This window comes from Drosophila takahashii, chromosome 3R (assembly GCF_030179915.1).
Source record: "Drosophila takahashii strain IR98-3 E-12201 chromosome 3R, DtakHiC1v2, whole genome shotgun sequence".
NCBI classification, from domain to species: Eukaryota; Metazoa; Arthropoda; class Insecta; order Diptera; family Drosophilidae; genus Drosophila; species Drosophila takahashii.
Window position 1 is genome coordinate 16,776,708 of NC_091681.1, and position 16,694 is coordinate 16,793,401.

At 41.9% G+C, this 16,694-nt stretch overlaps 4 protein-coding genes across 21 annotated transcripts in view; 1 reads left to right on the top strand and 3 right to left on the bottom strand.

Annotated features, from left to right (window-relative positions):
* Window positions 1–374: 374 nt before the first annotated feature.
* LOC108064271 (organic cation transporter protein) lies at window positions 375–3,703 on the bottom strand. 2 transcript variants are annotated; one of them, XM_017151701.3, is made up of 6 exons: window positions 3,608–3,703; window positions 2,643–2,942; window positions 2,179–2,579; window positions 1,715–2,120; window positions 1,410–1,645; window positions 375–966 (listed from the first exon to the last, which is right to left on the bottom strand). In XM_017151701.3, the coding sequence occupies exons 2-6, from the start codon at window positions 2,807–2,809 to the stop codon at window positions 533–535; spliced, it is 1,644 nt and encodes a 547-aa protein (XP_017007190.2). In that variant the 5' UTR covers window positions 2,810–2,942; window positions 3,608–3,703; the 3' UTR covers window positions 375–532. The 2 variants fall into 2 exon arrangements, with proteins under 2 accessions (XP_017007190.2, XP_017007192.2); XM_017151703.3 differs by lacking the exon at window positions 3,608–3,703 and having other exon boundaries at window positions 2,643–3,060.
* A 241-nt stretch (window positions 3,704–3,944) lies between these two features.
* LOC108064287 (organic cation transporter-like protein) lies at window positions 3,945–6,491 on the bottom strand. Its single transcript, XM_017151740.3, has 6 exons — window positions 6,298–6,491; window positions 6,059–6,245; window positions 5,738–5,996; window positions 5,264–5,681; window positions 4,700–5,206; window positions 3,945–4,643 (listed from the first exon to the last, which is right to left on the bottom strand). The coding sequence occupies exons 1-6, from the start codon at window positions 6,438–6,440 to the stop codon at window positions 4,532–4,534; spliced, it is 1,626 nt and encodes a 541-aa protein (XP_017007229.2). The 5' UTR covers window positions 6,441–6,491; the 3' UTR covers window positions 3,945–4,531.
* A 1,516-nt stretch (window positions 6,492–8,007) lies between these two features.
* Cpr92A (Cuticular protein 92A) lies at window positions 8,008–9,685 on the top strand. The gene is made up of 2 exons (XM_017151738.3): window positions 8,008–8,299; window positions 8,739–9,685. The coding sequence occupies exons 1-2, from the start codon at window positions 8,291–8,293 to the stop codon at window positions 9,453–9,455; spliced, it is 726 nt and encodes a 241-aa protein (XP_017007227.1). The 5' UTR covers window positions 8,008–8,290; the 3' UTR covers window positions 9,456–9,685.
* Window positions 9,686–11,947: 2,262 nt separating this feature from the next.
* The window catches only part of Dys (Dystrophin), a 152,198-nt gene continuing 147,451 nt past the window's right edge, over window positions 11,948–16,694 (bottom strand). For 8 of the 17 annotated variants that reach the window (XM_070216819.1, XM_070216821.1, XM_070216820.1 and 5 more), the window contains 9 exons: window positions 16,399–16,532; window positions 15,975–16,333; window positions 15,215–15,598; window positions 15,015–15,135; window positions 14,522–14,952; window positions 14,161–14,461; window positions 13,215–13,529; window positions 12,946–12,975; window positions 12,619–12,843 (listed from right to left, as the gene is read on the bottom strand). In XM_070216819.1, coding sequence (XP_070072920.1) covers window positions 12,965–12,975; window positions 13,215–13,529; window positions 14,161–14,461; window positions 14,522–14,952; window positions 15,015–15,135; window positions 15,215–15,598; window positions 15,975–16,333; window positions 16,399–16,532 — 2,056 coding nt within the window. In that variant the 3' untranslated portion in view covers window positions 12,619–12,843; window positions 12,946–12,964. Of the gene's footprint in view, window positions 12,844–12,945; window positions 12,976–13,214; window positions 13,530–14,160; window positions 14,462–14,521; window positions 14,953–15,014; window positions 15,136–15,214; window positions 15,599–15,974; window positions 16,334–16,398; window positions 16,533–16,694 lie in introns of all 17 variants that reach the window. The other 9 variants (XM_070216825.1, XM_070216826.1, XM_017151713.3 and 6 more) reach the window with 2 other exon arrangements.

Genomic DNA, 16,694 nt, shown 5'->3' on the forward strand with positions numbered 1-16,694 from the left:
TAACAACATATTACAATATAGTTGTAGGTTGTATATGAACTAAATTAAAAACATCCGATTAAACATCCTCTTAAAAATTGTAAAACGATTTAAAGAAAACCTCAAGAGATATTGAAAACGAGGTGAGACGGAAATCACTGAGAAGTGATTTCAACTGCTCCGTCTGACTGTTTTCTCGACTTGTCTCTAAAGTTGATCGAGCACTTGAATGTGTAATCATTTTTGTGCAAGCAAAGATATTTAGATATTAAACAGACTTACAGTTTGGATCATTCAACTAGAACTTTCGCTATTGTGATTCTTATCAATTTAACATTTATCTGTAAAATATTTATAAATTCGTTTAAGAATCTTGATTTTTATTATATTATTTTATTGATTGCTCACTTATCTTTCGTACACATTTGGTAATCTTATTCTACAAATGTATTCTAAGTCTTTGATACCGTTGCTAGTTTAATATACACAAACAATTTGGTGGGCTACACAGAAAACTTCAACTGCGGTGATAAAACATATTTTCAGTAGTGACCTAAAAGTAGACGTTCGATTCCGTTGAATGCGAGTACATCTTGACGTTTTGGGTATCCAGAGTGGCGGCTGATTGGGTGCGTTTCTCCAGAAAACTGAAGGTGTACCAACGATCGTTCTTCCCGAAATTCTCCCCATCCTCCAGCGAAGTGGGCAGAGTGCGATGAAGGGTTTCGGGCAGCAGGAGGCAGAGACACGCCCCCAGCAGGGACAGAACGCCCAGGATAATTTCGGGAAGCGGCGAGAAGATGCACCTCGTGTACAGGATGTAGGCGCTGAAGAAGGTGAAGGCATAGCCGGCCACATGGACTGCAGCCACTCCCTGGCCTCGAACGCAGGTGGGGATCAACTCGGTGGCATACTGGGCTCCCGAATTATAGGCCACTGTCACTCCAAAGCGGCCCACGACGGAGAGGCTAACCAGCAAAGTGGTGGCTAAAAAATTTAAATTTTTACATTAATAAAATTTTACAAAAAATTCATAAAGTGTAACAACAAAAAATGTTAATGTTCGTAAGGAGACTAATATAAGGATTCTAAAAATAATTGATTTTTTCTTCAAATTTTGGAGCTAAGACTTTTCAAAATTCAATTGGCTTGAGACAAATTAATAAATGAGAAAATTTTGAAATGTATTTAAAGTGTGTAAAAACAAAAATTTCATCTGGCTTTTCGTCGCGATTCTGGTTAAATAAAGAAAAAGATACATAAATTAAAAAAAAAAAGTTTCAAAACTATTTACCCGGGCTATTTTCTATTTTTTTTGTTAAAATAAAATATTGAATATACATAAATCTCCCGTCATTAAACTCCCGCCATTAAATTCCCATAACTCAACTCTGCAATATAACCCCCCCAACTGATCGGGTTGAACTCACTCTTATCCGATGCCGAGGCGGCGAAGATGATGCCCCCGGTAACCGAGATGAAAATGCCACTCAGCAGCAGAGAGGCGGAGGCCATCGCCTTGCGGCCGATGCGATCTTGCAGGGCGATGATCAGTAGACAGGCGGGCAGAATTGCGGTGGCGCTCAGCGAGAACATCAGAAATGGCGAAATGCCAAGGCCCTGAACATTTCGCGATACGGCATCGTAGCACAGGGTGATGACCATGCTGCGCGAGGGTGTTGTATTGGATATGAGTAGTATTCATCTCGAATCAAATCTTGAATCTTTAACTCACGATTTGAAGAAGAGGATGAGCGTGTTGCGGCGCAGGCGGGGCGTCTTGAACAGGTCAAACAGATGGGGCGAGGCCTTCTGGTTCTGCTGGCTGAACTTGCACTCCTCGACGAACTCCTCGTAGGCGCTCTCCTCCACCTGCCGTCCATTAATCTTGGCCACCCGCTTCAGGCAGACAACGGCCCTGTCGTACTTTTGCTTCGAGATCAGCCACTGTATGCTTTCCGGTACAATAAAGTAGAAGAATGGAACCACTAGCAGGGGCAGGGAGGTGACCAGCAGGAATCCATGCCAGCTGCGCATGAGCACGGCGATCCAAGGGGCGGCCATGGAGCCCAAACAGTAGAACAAACCAATGCAGATGCTCAGGCCAAGGGTTCGCACTGAGGGACGCATGTACTCCATAACTGAAAGAAATATTTGATATTAATAATATCATTTAATACTATAACTCTAAAAACTTACCCAAAATATACATCATCACAAAGTTGCTGTCCGTCGCAATGCCCGAGATCATGCGAAAAATACAGAAGAGCGTGACATTGGTGCTCCAGATGGTCAGTAGATTGCCGGTCATGGCAATCAAATTGGCTACAATCAGAATGGGAAGACGTCCAACCAGGTCCGCCAGGTAGCCCAGCACCATGGAACCGACCACAGAGCCCACAAAGAACATGGACTGGCCAAGAGTGAGTTTCCAGGCATCTTCGCACACCCAGTCCATTTCGCTGGGAAAGCTCTGGTAGCCCATGTAAAGCTCGTAGTCATAGCTGTAGCAGGTATTTGAACTAGTGGAATTCCTGTTCAGAGGCAGGCAACTTGACTCAGCCGGCGGCTCAAAGCTGGCGGGCAAACCGTCTGCACACCTGGGCGTATGAGCAATGCATTAAGTATACGACGCGATGGACAGCGAACTTGCGCATACGAACCAGTATTTGGGTACGAAGCTGATGATCGTCTGGGAGTAGTAGTGAAGGGCCGACAGCACGTTGATCAGACAGAAGAGCAGCATCTGCAGACGGCTGAAGTCGCCGCATTTCTCCAGTATTTTGTCCACCTCCAGCATTGTGTTCTTCCGCACTCGCACCACTTGCATCCACGTCTCACGTTTCTATCAGGGAATCGAGAAGAGCCTACGTCTCATCTTCGCCACGGCATCTGCGAGCCGCTTAATTGACTGCGTTGAATTTCTCTTAATTTCCAAAACCAATTAGTGCGCTCAGTGATTCCTGCCAGAACGAAATCAGAAATAATTCGTGTAAATTAGGTTTGACAGCTGGGGTCGCTCGTCAGATGTTTTTTATTTTTACAATAAGCCAACAAAAACTGGCTTTGGGTCGTTAAATCGCAGCTGTTCCAGTAGCCCTTTAAACTGAAATTATAGATATATTCAGTTAGTTTACTGGAGTATTCTGACAGAGAAACTTTTTGTTTTGCATGTATAATTCACTTATTTTCAAATTTTAGTGTTTTACAGATAACAAATTTAATACACGTAATAGAAATTTAAATCCAGCGAGTCTTAAAATGCACTATTTACGATATTTTTTTGTATTATTGCTTTATTACTGAAAGAATTTAATTCTTTCTTTGCGACACCATGAACATTTTCTGTAAATTGCTTAATAAAAGCAGAGATCAAAGCTCTGAATCTTTATTTCACATCACAATTATTTGTACACATTAATTCAAGAAAAATATAAAGTACAACGACTGTTGGACTCTTTTAAATTTATTAAATTTATTTGCGTTCTTTGGACTTGGACAAGCTTAGGTTGCCAGCAGATGCGTGATAGAATAAAATTCTTCATAAAATTTGCGATAAGGAACAGACTTTTGGCTGCATCCAAAACAACCTGCCGCAACTGAACTCTGAATATGTATAGTCACTGACCGGGAATTGCGCGTCTCGGGCGAAATTGCGATGTCAACCGCACGGAACGAAAGTAAAGTTTGATGTGGGGCTTTCGACTTGCCTGCAGTCGTATTTTTGTGAAAACGAAATTGCCCAATACACGAAAGATTTCTATATGAGAGTGTATCAATAGGGGAATACTCATTACTGACGGTTTTAAATCAAAATTTTGGAAAGTCATTAGCAGATTTGATTTTGTTTTATTACTTCTAACTTAAATATTTGGCATATATAGTTTTTCTAATTTTGAAGTGCTAGTATATACCCAATCTCCCGGGAACAAATAATTTTGGAGACGAATTGCCCATTTTAGGCCTTTGTTATTTCTGACTACTATGATGAGGAGATAAATATAGATTTTTGAGGTCGGTGATTGCAAACATGCAATGCTGTTTATTTACAGTTATTACAGCTACGATTGAATTTGTGACGTCAAATCAGGCATATTCATTTAAATTGCAAGCCGATTGACTTTTAGTATATGATATCATTACAAAAGGCTTTGTTTAACTTTGTCTGCAACTGATCTGTGTTATTGAATTAAAATATATAAATTAAAAGAATTTCTTTAAAACTTTTGACCGATTTCTTCATTATTAGTTGTTTGTTTGTGACAGACTAAGAATATAGTGTTTATTTAAAAAGCGTGATGTTTGGGTAATATCTGTAATCAGTGGTATTTCGTATAATTTTTGTGGTTGTCAATGTGTAAGGTGAAATTATCGTTTGAAACTAATAAACCTTTTGCATTTTACCCTTTTATAAGAATTATATTAAATGCAACATTCGAAAATATATTTAATCAGTCTTCGGGCAGGTTATTTTATCAGATGACAATGTGCCATGTACAATGATCTCTATAAAATAAATCCCTGTTCACTTCAGTCAGTCTTTCATTTCCAGTTATATACAATCATTGTTATTATTTTTTTCGATTTTGTGAAAGCAAGGGAAGTGCAGGAAGCTCTCGTTCAGGGCAAAGTTTTCCCCATCCGCCAGGGTTTCGGGCAGCTTCCTAATAAAAAAAGAAAGCCATAAATAATAAGACTAAAGTTATCTCAAAAAACCCACTTGTTCAAGGTCTCCGGCAAAGTCAGGCAAAGGCCGGCACCGAAGAACATGAGGCAGCTGATGAAGATCGAGGGGAGGGGCTTGTAGTAGTGGGCCAGGTAAATCACATAGAAGGCCAGTGAGCTGGAGGCCAGACCCACCACATGGATATTGGACACCGCCTGGCCGCGCACACTGGTCGGAATGATCTCGGCGGCATATTGGATCTCTGCATCGTAGGAAACGGTGGCTCCAAAGCGGCCAAGACCCACCATGATGGCCAGCAGCAGGGCGTTTTCCGTGGGATCCAAGTGGGCCAACATGAAACCCATCGTCGTGGTGATGAGTCCACCCACAAAAAGGGCCGAGCAGGCCATGCCCTTGCGACCGATCTTGTTTTGCAGCAGCAGGATGGCCACTCCAGCGGGCAGATAGACGATCGAGGTAAAGGAGAAAAGCTTGAAGGGTGAAGTACCTAAGCCCTCCATATTGCGATTGATCACATCACAAGAGAGTGTTATGATGACTCTACAAGGGAAGGGAGTGATTGAAATATTTTCTTATTTAGAAAAATAAAGAACCTACGATTTGAGCAGCAAAGTCAAAGTAAATCGACGCAGACGAGGAGTCATGAACATGGCTAGGAAAGTGTCCTTCTGGCCATTGAGCTTATACTCTCGCTGGGCTCTTTCGCGATAGTGCTTGACGAACTCATCGAAGACAGTCTCCTCCACTTGGCGACCATTAAACTTGGCCACCTTCTTCAGGCAAATCACCGCCTCCTCGTACTTCCTTTTGGTCAACAGCCACTGGGCACTCTCGCAGATCAGGAGAGGATATACAAGGACACCCAGAGCTGGCAAGGAAGCCAGCCAGAGATAGCGACGCCAGTTGCCAATCCAAATGGCCGCCCAGGGCGAGGTCATCAGTCCGAAGCAATAGAATATGGCCAGGATGATGTTGAGGCCGAAGGTTCGGCTTTTGGGGCTCAAGTACTCAAAAACTGTGGAATAAAAAATAATTTAAATTATTTTCTTTGAACTATTCAATGTTACTTACCCAAGATGTACATAAGATAGTACATGGTATCCGTGGACAATCCCGACATAAATCTGGAGAAGGCGAACCAGGGCAGCGTGTATACAAAGGAGGTGATAAAGTCACCAGTGGCTCCACACAAGGTGGCCATCAGAAGGGATGGCAGACGACCTATTTGATCAGAGAGATATCCAAAGATTATGGTGCCCAAAACAGAACCCATGAAGAAGAAGGATTGACCCACCGCCGGCTGGTGGGATTTGTCGCAGACCCATTTGAGCTGCAGATAAAAAGATATTAAATAAATAATAATACTTAATTAATGTTACCGATATTGTTTACCTCTGTTGTGATGCTTTCGTAGCCACTCTCTCTCTTGAAAATCCAATCCCTGCACTCACGCCCCTCTGCTACCACGCCCCTGCCATTGACCACACCCAAAAGGGGCGTGCAGGAAGAGTCGGAAATGTTTGAGTACACAGAGCGAAGCTCCTTCTCACTGAGACCTTGGAGGTCAATGTGGGAGCACCTGTATGGCGGAAGATTAGCTTAGATTCAGCGAGAGGTATTTAATCTATTACCAATGCTCGGGTGTAAATGTGATGAGGGTCTGCGAGAAGTAATGCAGCGACCCTAGAATATTTGTATAGCCGTAGAGCAGAAGGATGACCACTTGAAACCTCCCGTAGTTTCCACACTTGTCGAGAACCTCACTGAAATCCATTGTGACTTTTGGAGCGACTGACTATTTGCAACTCTCTTTCGGAACTGACCAGAAGCCTCGGTGAAGCTACTGTAGAAATAGCCATATATTTCTCTATAGCCATTTTTAACAACATGTTTCGCCTGGGCAAAACAGCTGGATGGGCCTTTAAGATTGAAGATATATTGCCAGCTGTGAGCCCTGTAACCGTGAAAATATGACCAGGAGATGTCACACCTATCGCGAATTTTTCGTCGTCACAATTTAAAATATCTCATTAAAATATTTTAAATACTTCCCATTCATTTTTTTGATTATCAATTAGTGGTTGGATTTCCTATTTGTACTTTCTTCAACCAGGCAACTATGTTGCATTAGCCTGACATTCTTGTTGATCAATTGCTTTGATCTTCTGGCTAAAAATAGTTAAAACAGATGACATCGACTGGGATTGCAGTTGGCACGACTTTGATTCTTTGCTATACTTAGTTGTCGCATAAACAGACTCGATGGTAACAACAGGGGTAAAACAATGCATGCAGCTGTCAATGGTTTTCCAGATGCCAGATACAAATTTGCGGCCATAAATTAAGCACACAAAACGGTAAACAGCGGAATTGTCGCAGACAGTTGGCTGTGAGAAGATGGAAAGGGTATTTTTTTTATGGGAAATCGAATTGGTTTAAACATTATTAAGGAAAATTGCTAGAAAAGTATGGTGGAATTGCAAATATTGTAGATAAGTCAAGAACAGTTGGAACATCATTAGAAAGACCTTTTATGAGAGTTTTCAAAATATATATTTATTTCGGATTTGAAATTTTAAGATATTTTACGAAAACTATTTACATATCTTTATTAAAAAGTCCTACCTATATAAATATTAACAAATTAACATGTATTAAACTTAACGAAATCTTATATAGTCGTCATGACGCTCTTTGAAGAGTATTATTAATGACATTATTTGCCTAGACTGTGACTGTATTTTTTCGGCCTGCTCTGTGGGCCAGACTAATGTGCCGACAGCGGCGCGTTGACCTTTCGCTTTATTAGGCGGCTGTGGCGGCTGGCTGCCCCCGTTCTCGCCCCCCTCCTCCTAAGGTGAGCCCCTGGCTCTGGGTTCGCTCCAGGCACTCTTAATTCAATTGTGGACTGCCTGACCTTTTGCGCATGCGCAGCAACTGCCATTTCATATGGCAGCCTGTTCTGCTCAGCTAATTACGCGGCGATCGAATCCAAATCCGAATGCAGCAGGTCCTAACATCCAGCCGAATGTTAATTTAACATTTCAATTGTGTGCGGCCAAATAAATTTTCACATAATTGCCCAAAAAGTCGGTGTCCAAGTGGGGATGTCGATCGAAAAGCGAATCGTAAACGCCGCAAAAGTGAAAGGGCAAAGCTCGGGTCTTTTCTTGGCTCTGGGGTCCCTTTAAATGGTTTAGCGGAAGAATAACCTTTCTAAGTCGACACGATAACTGCGCCAAAGTTAAAGCCAGGCACACGATTTGCCGCCAGGTGGGCAAGAGTCAATCCCCGAAACCCGCTAGTCCACAAAGTCGTGTCTGCACCATGTGCTTGATCGCTGGCCCAAACCAAAGACTCTGACTCTGGGTCTCTCTTGATCTGAAATTAGTTTATTGCTGCCTCGGCTGCCTTGCCATGTGAAGCAGGCGACATTTGCCGCCGATCGGTGGCCGCAGTATAAATGGCCAGAACTCGCAGCCAACGCTTGCAGTTTTCGGTTACTTCTTCTAGCGCGATCGTCGTCGAACTCAACGCTACTCAACAGCCACTCGTAAAGTGGTGTGTGCTGAGCCTGTGACAACTGTGAGCGAGTGGAAAGGATAACCGCGCAAGGACTTCGTTATGCTGAAGGTGTGAAAATAAAACAAAAACTGTTTGCTTTCTTTTAATAATTTGCAAATGGAATTAAACGAGTTCAATACAATACCAATAAAGTTAATTCCAAAAATAGTTGCTCAATATAAAATTAAATAAATTCAAGCAAGAATATAAAAAATGTTTTTAAAGGAATTAAAATTATAGACCTTTTATAAAATTCAAACTCAATTTTATTCAGCTGAAATAATAACAGTACAATATTATTTTGAAAGAAACTCAACTTAAGTCTTTTGAAATTTGTTAAAGCCGATTATAAAGTTATAGTTTTAATGAATTAAAAATGTGTGTTTGGTTTAAAAGCCCCACATTTTGAATGGAGAACTTACTACTCTAGATTATCTTAATAATATTATTGGTATTATATTAAAAAAGTATTTAATAATCTTAACTTCTTTTACCCGATATCGTATAGATTTCCCTGCTGAGCGCCGTGCTTGGCATCGCCTATGCGGGCGTGATTGGACCCGGACCCGGTCCCTACTATGGCGGTCCAGCGGGTCCCGGACCGCTGCATCATTATGGCGGATATGGCCCGCCGAGTGGCCCCCTGCCCGGTCCCTATGTGGCGCCCAAGCCAGCTGCTCCCGAGCCCTACGATCCCGAACCGAAGTACTCCTTTGGCTATGACATCCAAGACGGTTATACCGGTGACCTGAAGTCGCAGCACGAGACGCGTCACGGCGATGTGGTGAAGGGCAGCTACTCTGTGGTGGATCCGGATGGAACCAAACGCACCGTTGACTACACGGCGGATCCGCATCACGGCTTTAATGCGGTGGTACGCAAGGAGCCGCTGGCCTACAAGGCACCAGCTCATTTGGCACCTGTCCTCGCACCTGCACCCGCTCCAGCGCCAGCTCATCTGGGCTATGGCCCGGCTCCGGCTCCACCTCTACCGCCGGTGCCCAAGGCTCCCCTGCTCTCGTATCCTTTGGCCTTGGGTCCCCTTCACCGGGCTGCTCCTGCACCCGCCCCCGCTCCTGCTCCCGCACCAGTGCCTGTGCCAGTGGCTGCTCCAGTCCTGCCCTCCGCCCACTTCCATGCCGCCTATCCCGCCCTGACCCACGGTCCCTATGCCCACTATCCGGCTCCTGCGCCCGTGGATCCCCATGCCTACTATCATCACTAAGGCCCACCGATGTCCCACACTATCCGATCTGATTTGATTCGACTTCCATCTATCATCGCACGCAGCTTACACTGACCCAAAACTGAATCTCCGGCTTTATCTGTGCCAAACGCTGTACTCTCAATCTCTTTTGCTGTGTTCTTCGAGGGATTTGATACCGATCCAACGTGTAGATTGATTTTAAGATACACCTAGCCTATGTACATTTCTTAAGAATATGTTGTTGAATGGTTGGTCTAGAGAAATAAACCGATAAAGGAAAAACTTTACTGATTTTGATTGGGTGCATATATAGTATTTCTGAAGAAGGTGTAGTTGGTTCTGTGAACATATTTATTTTAAGTAATTTTATTATTTTAATATTTTTTACCATAATTCTGAATTTTGTTGGGTAGAAAATCAGGGTCTTTGATACAAATGGTCCCTAAAAAGGTATACTTACAGTAAGTTCTTAATCAATCCACAAACAAAAATCATAAATAAAACCAATGTTTAACGCAATTGATGTGTGTTTAATTTATTGTATCAACTTTTCGCAATGGTTCATATATGTATATGTTATATGATATCGTATGTGGCATATCTCATATGTATAATTATTCTGATTATGTATAAATATATGTGTGTGTTGTATATAAACGTTTCGAGTATGTCACCGTATGTTATAAATAAGTTTAGTTCAATGCATAAGTGTCATTTATTTATGTTTTATGTATAATAAGTTCTATGAGCTACCATTCGTAGAACAGATTGAAATGTGTTCGATATCGTTATATGTTTGCTCCATCCATATGTTTGTTTCAGAAGTTCATCATTATGCTGAGTGCATTTTGGTCTCGCTGCACTCGATTAGGTATACAATTTAAATACGATTATAGTCCTTAGTTTTGTAATAAACGGTATCAAAAGATAGGTACAATTGAGTCATGCCTGCTACCACTAAATTAATTTCGAAGCTTCTATTCCAACACAAACGATTAGTTGCCAAGCTCGGGGCTTCGTGTCTACCTTTATCTTCATCTCTATCCGTCTGATTGATTTGATGTGTACGATTATTTAAACTAAGGGGCTTTAGGCTGATATACCATACAAAGTGCTGTGCTCTAGAGGCCTTTACAGTTGGACAGGACACAATTTAGCTAAGTAATTCTGCTTAGAATAAGAGACTAATATACGGTGTACATACGGTAAATAAGCGGCTAATATAGCTCACAATATTCCTTGACAAGTGTATAATATTTAATTCATAATTTCTTCGTTGATTGTTTGGCTTCGTCGCGGATTTCTCCGTCCGGTTTTCTCATCGGCTTTTTGCGTAAGGTATAAATCTATTGTAGACAACCACTGGATGATGAAGACTATTTCGGGATATGCTTGAATTGCGTTGCTTGATATTAGTTGTCAGTACAAAAATTGGGGACAAACAAATGGCAGCTTTGGCTATTCTCAACTCAGATCTCAGTTACTGGAACTGATGCTTTTAAATTCGTCCTCGACCTACATACTCCTAGAAATGGCTTTCGACCTATGTATATAGATTTTATATATATGGTTTTGAATGGGATATGTTTCACTAATGATTAGATATTCGACTTAAGCATTTTTGTTTCGATTTTGGTTTATTTGTTTATAACTTGAAACGGAGGGTTTTCTTTTATTAAACTTGATTGGTTATTGGTAGGACATCTTTTACACACTTCGATGCGATTCGATTCGGTTTGGGTTGGTACGGTATGGTTAGAAAAATACTCATAGTGGGGACATTTCACTACACAGAAGTTGTTGAATATTTTGCTAACTGCATTTTGTTGATAGCTAAATCTCTTTATTGAATTCATTCTAGATTTATAGTCATTTTGTGTCATTTACTAAGTGCCTGGAAATTCTAGTGATAAGTGAACCTAGTTAAAATAAACCAAATCGATAGATGAGAAACCTAAATTATAACAGTTTCTAAAAATGTTTCCATATTGTCCTTATTTTCGTTCCTAACTTTCTTTTAAAATTTCGTTAACTAAAGGTGGAAGTTTCAAGAGAAATTAACTTTTCATAATATATAGCTAAGGTCTGATATATATTTATAAATATTTATTGATCTGTGGCATATCTAGGTTAAAAATGTACTCTCTTTCGGTTATATCTTTTGCTTATATTGATGTGAGTATTGTACGATATTGGGTATCAAGTTGTAGACATCTAAATTTATCGATTCGATTAGTTCCTTGTGGTATTTAGGTATTTTAAAGCAGTTTTCAATATCATTTGATTCGTAATTATATCTGAGTTATTCAAGTGTAATTTGACTAGTTTCATTGGAATGATGTGGATTATCTAATTTGTATGATGGTTCTGGTAGTAGATAAGATTCGATTCGATTAAGTAGATAGAAAAGGTGGTCCATTTAGTGATCGTATTCGTCAGCATATGATTAGGTTTATAAAGATGTCTGGTTGGCTACAAACCAAAAACAAAATAAATGTAAAAAGTCAGTGTTTTTCAATAATAGTTCTTTAATTAAAAACATTGCAGCACACTTTCAGTTAGCACAGATATTAATATTAAATAATATTAAGAAATAATACACAAGAACTCGGAATAAATAAGGATACAAATTAAAATTGATTGCGTGTTTACATTTACATTTAAAACGCTTATTGTATAAGCTTTGAAATGATATGAGAGCTAATCCAAAAACTGTTTAGCTGGTTTTTTTTGTATCTTTGAAATTGGGTTTTCCCTATCTTTTTTTTTTTTTTGAAAAAGGTGCGAGTTATAACAATTTTGCATGTACTAGCAAATTATGATTATGTTTCATTTATGATATAGGTGTTTTTTTTATTTTATCGTAGGTATGTATGTGTGTGAGTTACAGCTTATCTAATCTTTAAATCATTTCTGCATTATTTCCAGCTTTCAATATGTTTCACTTACTTATGCTTCGATATTTGTATATAATATATATAGATTTGTATCTTTCATAACTACTAAAAAAGTGTTCTCAGCTTATTCCAAGCTCTTCTTGAAATTCTCCTCCATCCGATTCATCGTATGCAATAAGGTATAAATATATGTACCACAATAGTTATATGGATCTATCTTTAGGTGTTTAGGTATGATTATTTAGAATATTTTGCAGGCCAGCCAATTGGATTTCCTCACTTGCAATTAATTCTTTTGGATTCTTATACTGTTTTTTTTTGTTTCATAGTTTAATGCCTTGCAGTTAAGTAACGAAGGTGTTATTTATGCAGTTCCACGCAGGTTTTCTCCGTGGTCGTCGTCGTCGTTGTTGTGTTCGTAGTGTTGCTGCTCGACGTCTCGTCCAAATCATCGTTGATGCTCTCCAGTTCCTGCTCGGTAATGATGGTCACCAGGCCACTAGAGTTCTCTGTTGAAAAGGGAAATAAATCCAGATTAGAATTCTACTAAATATTTTAACATTCGATTTGCTGAAATGGTGAAAAGGTGACAACACAAATCGTTGCATTACCGCTTTAATCCAACACAATCTAGGCAAGATCTGCTTGGCGGGCATGGGGCAGTGGAACGAGAGCAGAGCAAGAGAAATAATCGAGATTAGTATTTATAGAGGGTGTAAAAACCAAGGAGACAACATCAACACAAACAACACAGGAGATTGGAAAGCGAAAATAAAATCTAGCGCCCGAATGTAGGCACCGCAAACGAAACACAAACAGAGGTGGCCATAAAATTGAGCAGGCTACAAAAGGTGACAGTGAGTGCCATCAATTTCCGCACCATTCAAGTGCTGCTGATGCTGCTGCTGCATGAGGCTGGAGTGCGGGGGTGGCGGTGGGCGTCCGTCGTCCCCCAAATATCCGCCCGATGTCTGCATGCCGCCGGATATGTCCAGTCCGCCATTGCCTGTCATCAGGCTCCTTTGCTGCTGTGGATGTTGCTGCTGCAACTGCTGCTGTTGCTGTTGCTGCTGCTGTTGGTGCAACGCGTTCAGGGCTCCGCTGAGCTGGTGCTGATGATGCTTCGCCGCCAAACTGGCCAGCTGGGCGTGCTGCTGCTGCAGCTCGCTGTTCATCCCCGGCAGCATAATTCCCTCTGCGAGTGTGTGTTTGCGGTTTCAGTTTCGAAGGAGATGGTGGGTTTTCATTGATGGTGGGCGTGTACATTAGAGTGGGTGAGTGGGTGAGCGGGCGGGCGAATTTGGAGCAGAACAGACAAGAACAGCACACAATTAGAGGTTAGTTGGCAGAAGAGCCCCCTCGTTAATGCTAGTGGGCAGCGAGGCTGTCACTCTCTGTTAGTCGGAAGGCTAAACATTGGGGCAAGTTCCTAATCAGTTTCCTTTAGTTCACACTTTGCTTGAGCGATTATAAGCCTATCTATTTTGTATTGCCTAAACTTAAAGCATTTTTCTGCTTTTAAAATTCAGTAGAAAAGATCATTGCTATTCCTAAAACTATTTTATAAAGGTATCTTCGTAAAAACCTACTGATTTATATACCTACTTATTTAATACATTTTTTTATGATTATTTTGTATTATTTTTTAAATAAAAGTATTACAAGAAGTAACTTAAATCCCTGGAAAGGCAAAAAGACAAAAATATTTTTAGGACTCCTTCACAAGTAACTAAATTTCCCAACCAAACAGAGCTATTTGCAATGCAAAGCACTAGTCTATCAACATAAATATCCTATCCCCTGCTTGCTAATCCCTTCCCACTCACTTGAGTTGTGCTCGTAGTGGCCATTCTGCTGGTTCATCTTGGCCGGCGAGTCGGTGTTTAATTGCGAGGCGGTCACCGAGCGGGTTTGCAGGGTATTTGGCTTGGAGTTCAAGGCGGATCCGGGTGCGCTGGGCAGACCGCTGCTGGTGGCACTACTGCCGCCGCCATTGGGTTCATCCAACAATTGTCGCAGTCGCTGCAATTGGGCCTCTAGCTGCCGATTGTGGTCCTCCAGGATTTGCATACGCGCCTCCAGGCGACCTTTGTGCTGGCGCAGCAGCTTCGCCTCGGCCATCATGTCCTGGAAAGGCAGTCGGTTAAATATTAAATATGAATATTAAATTAAAAATCCATTTCTAACCTGTCCCTGTTCGCCTTGGCCTGAAAGACCCGTCATGCTGGAACTGGAGTGCTGCATGCCATTGGAGTCCTCGGGCGTGCCGCTCTGCTGCTTGGTGCACAGTTGCTGGTACTCCGCCTGCAGATTGGCGTTCTCCTCCTCGAGATCCCGTATGATTGCCTCCAGCTCCTCCCGCTGTTCCGCGTCCATGGCGGCCATCACTTGGACCGGCGACTTGGGCGCACTTCCGTTGCTGGTACCCGGCAGAGCCTGGCAATACTGAGCGATCAGCTGGTGCTCGTCATCGCTATCGGGCGTGGAGTTCGATCCCGTGCCGCCGTACTCCACTTGGGCCAGACGCGAGGCGTACATCTCAAGCCGCGAGTGCATGTCGTTCTGCAGCTGGTGGGTGGTGTGCTGCGGACTGGGCGCAGGACTCTCCAAAGCATCACCTAGATTTATAGGAATTAAATGGGTTAATAATAAAAATATACCATATGTATATATATCTTACCCTCCAGCACACTCTGAACGGGCAGGTAGCCAACGCGTGGATGCTTCTTAAAGTATTTGCGACTCTTGAATTTGTTCTTCAGGGCGCGCGTAAAGTCACGAACGTCCTCGGTGGATGTGGTCTAGAAAAGGCAGTAAAGTAAGTCAACATTAGCGACTATAACTATATAAACGAAATGGCATCATTCCTCCTCCACTTACAGTGGTGCAGTACTCGTGCATGGGATGCGTGAGCTTGTGGTTCTTGGCATTGCGGCCGAAGAAGAAACACTTTTGGCACATGTCGAAGTTGAAGCACTTGAGGCATCTGTAGCGGAAGCCCACGATCGGGTACTCCTTGCAGATGTTGCACTTGGCCTGATGCTTGGCCGCCTCCGCCGCCGCCAGGCGATGGAGCACCGGCAGCCACACGAGGCTCTGCGGCTCGTGCTGCAGCCAGCCGAGGAAGTGCTGCAGCTCAATGGAGATGTCCTGGTTGCCGTCGATGGCCTCCTGCGAGATGCCGGCCTGCTCCAGGCAGGACCTTACCGAGGGCTCGATGTTGGAGCCGCCGAAAGCGGCCACCTCACCCAGTTGGCGGGGTACCTAAAATAAAGGAGGAGAGTTCTTAATATTTATCTATTTTAAAATAATTTAATTTAATTGTATTTTGACATCTCTGACGTGTTATTAAATAATTATTAAATTAATACAAATTATTATTGGCCAAAATTATCAATTATTTTCTTTGTTCAATTAAGGTTGCATAATATTAATTAAGGTTGTTAAAATAATTTAGTTGATTTTTATCTCAATAATGACAATATTAATTTGACATTTATAAAACCATCTAAAAATGCGTTATCATTATGCAGATATAAATCTTTAACCACACATTAGTAACTACACATTAAATACGATTTCCAATTTGATTAATTATAATGATGCTATTATGATAACTTTATTATTTTTCTGTGCTCACCTGTATGCAATCGTGCAGCAGGAGTCCCAGTCGCCTCTGATCCGCCCGCCGGTCAGTGTCGGCAACCAGGCGGAACAGATAGCGATACTTCTCCTCCAGGTGACCCTTGCAGAGGAGCACTAGCCCCACCTTGAAGCTCAGCACGCGGATCTGGCCGGTGCGCTGGGAGTCGTAGACATTCAGGATCCAGTTGATGGCCAGGTCCAGCATCAGCGTCAAATCAATTTTATCGATTGTCACGTAGAGCGAATGCAGCACCGTGGTCATGTCGGGTATGTCGATCAGCTTGTCGTTTTGGGCACGCAGGCCGTGCCGATCGAAGGACTCGCAGGCGGTGGACATGCTGATCCTGTCGAGAGCTGTTAGGGGGATTTTAAGATTATAGTTTGAAGATTATACAAGTGTTTCTTAGTGCCTAACTCACCCAGTCGCTTTTGAACTGATCGCAGTTTCATCGCCGTTCTGTAGGCGGAGAAGCGAATCTCGTTGAGATCTGCCAGGCCCTTCATCAGCTCGATCATCTCGGGATGGTCCCAGTGCGTGGTCTCGCGTTCGTGGCTTTAATAAGTTAAGTTGGTTAAAATTTTATTTAGAATTTATTAAATATTTATAAAGTTATATATTTTTTTTAGTACATTTTATCTGTGTTTCACTGAAATTTTCTTTCTAAATCATGTAAAATCATCAGAAAAAAAAGTCAAATAAAGATTATCCCTTTAC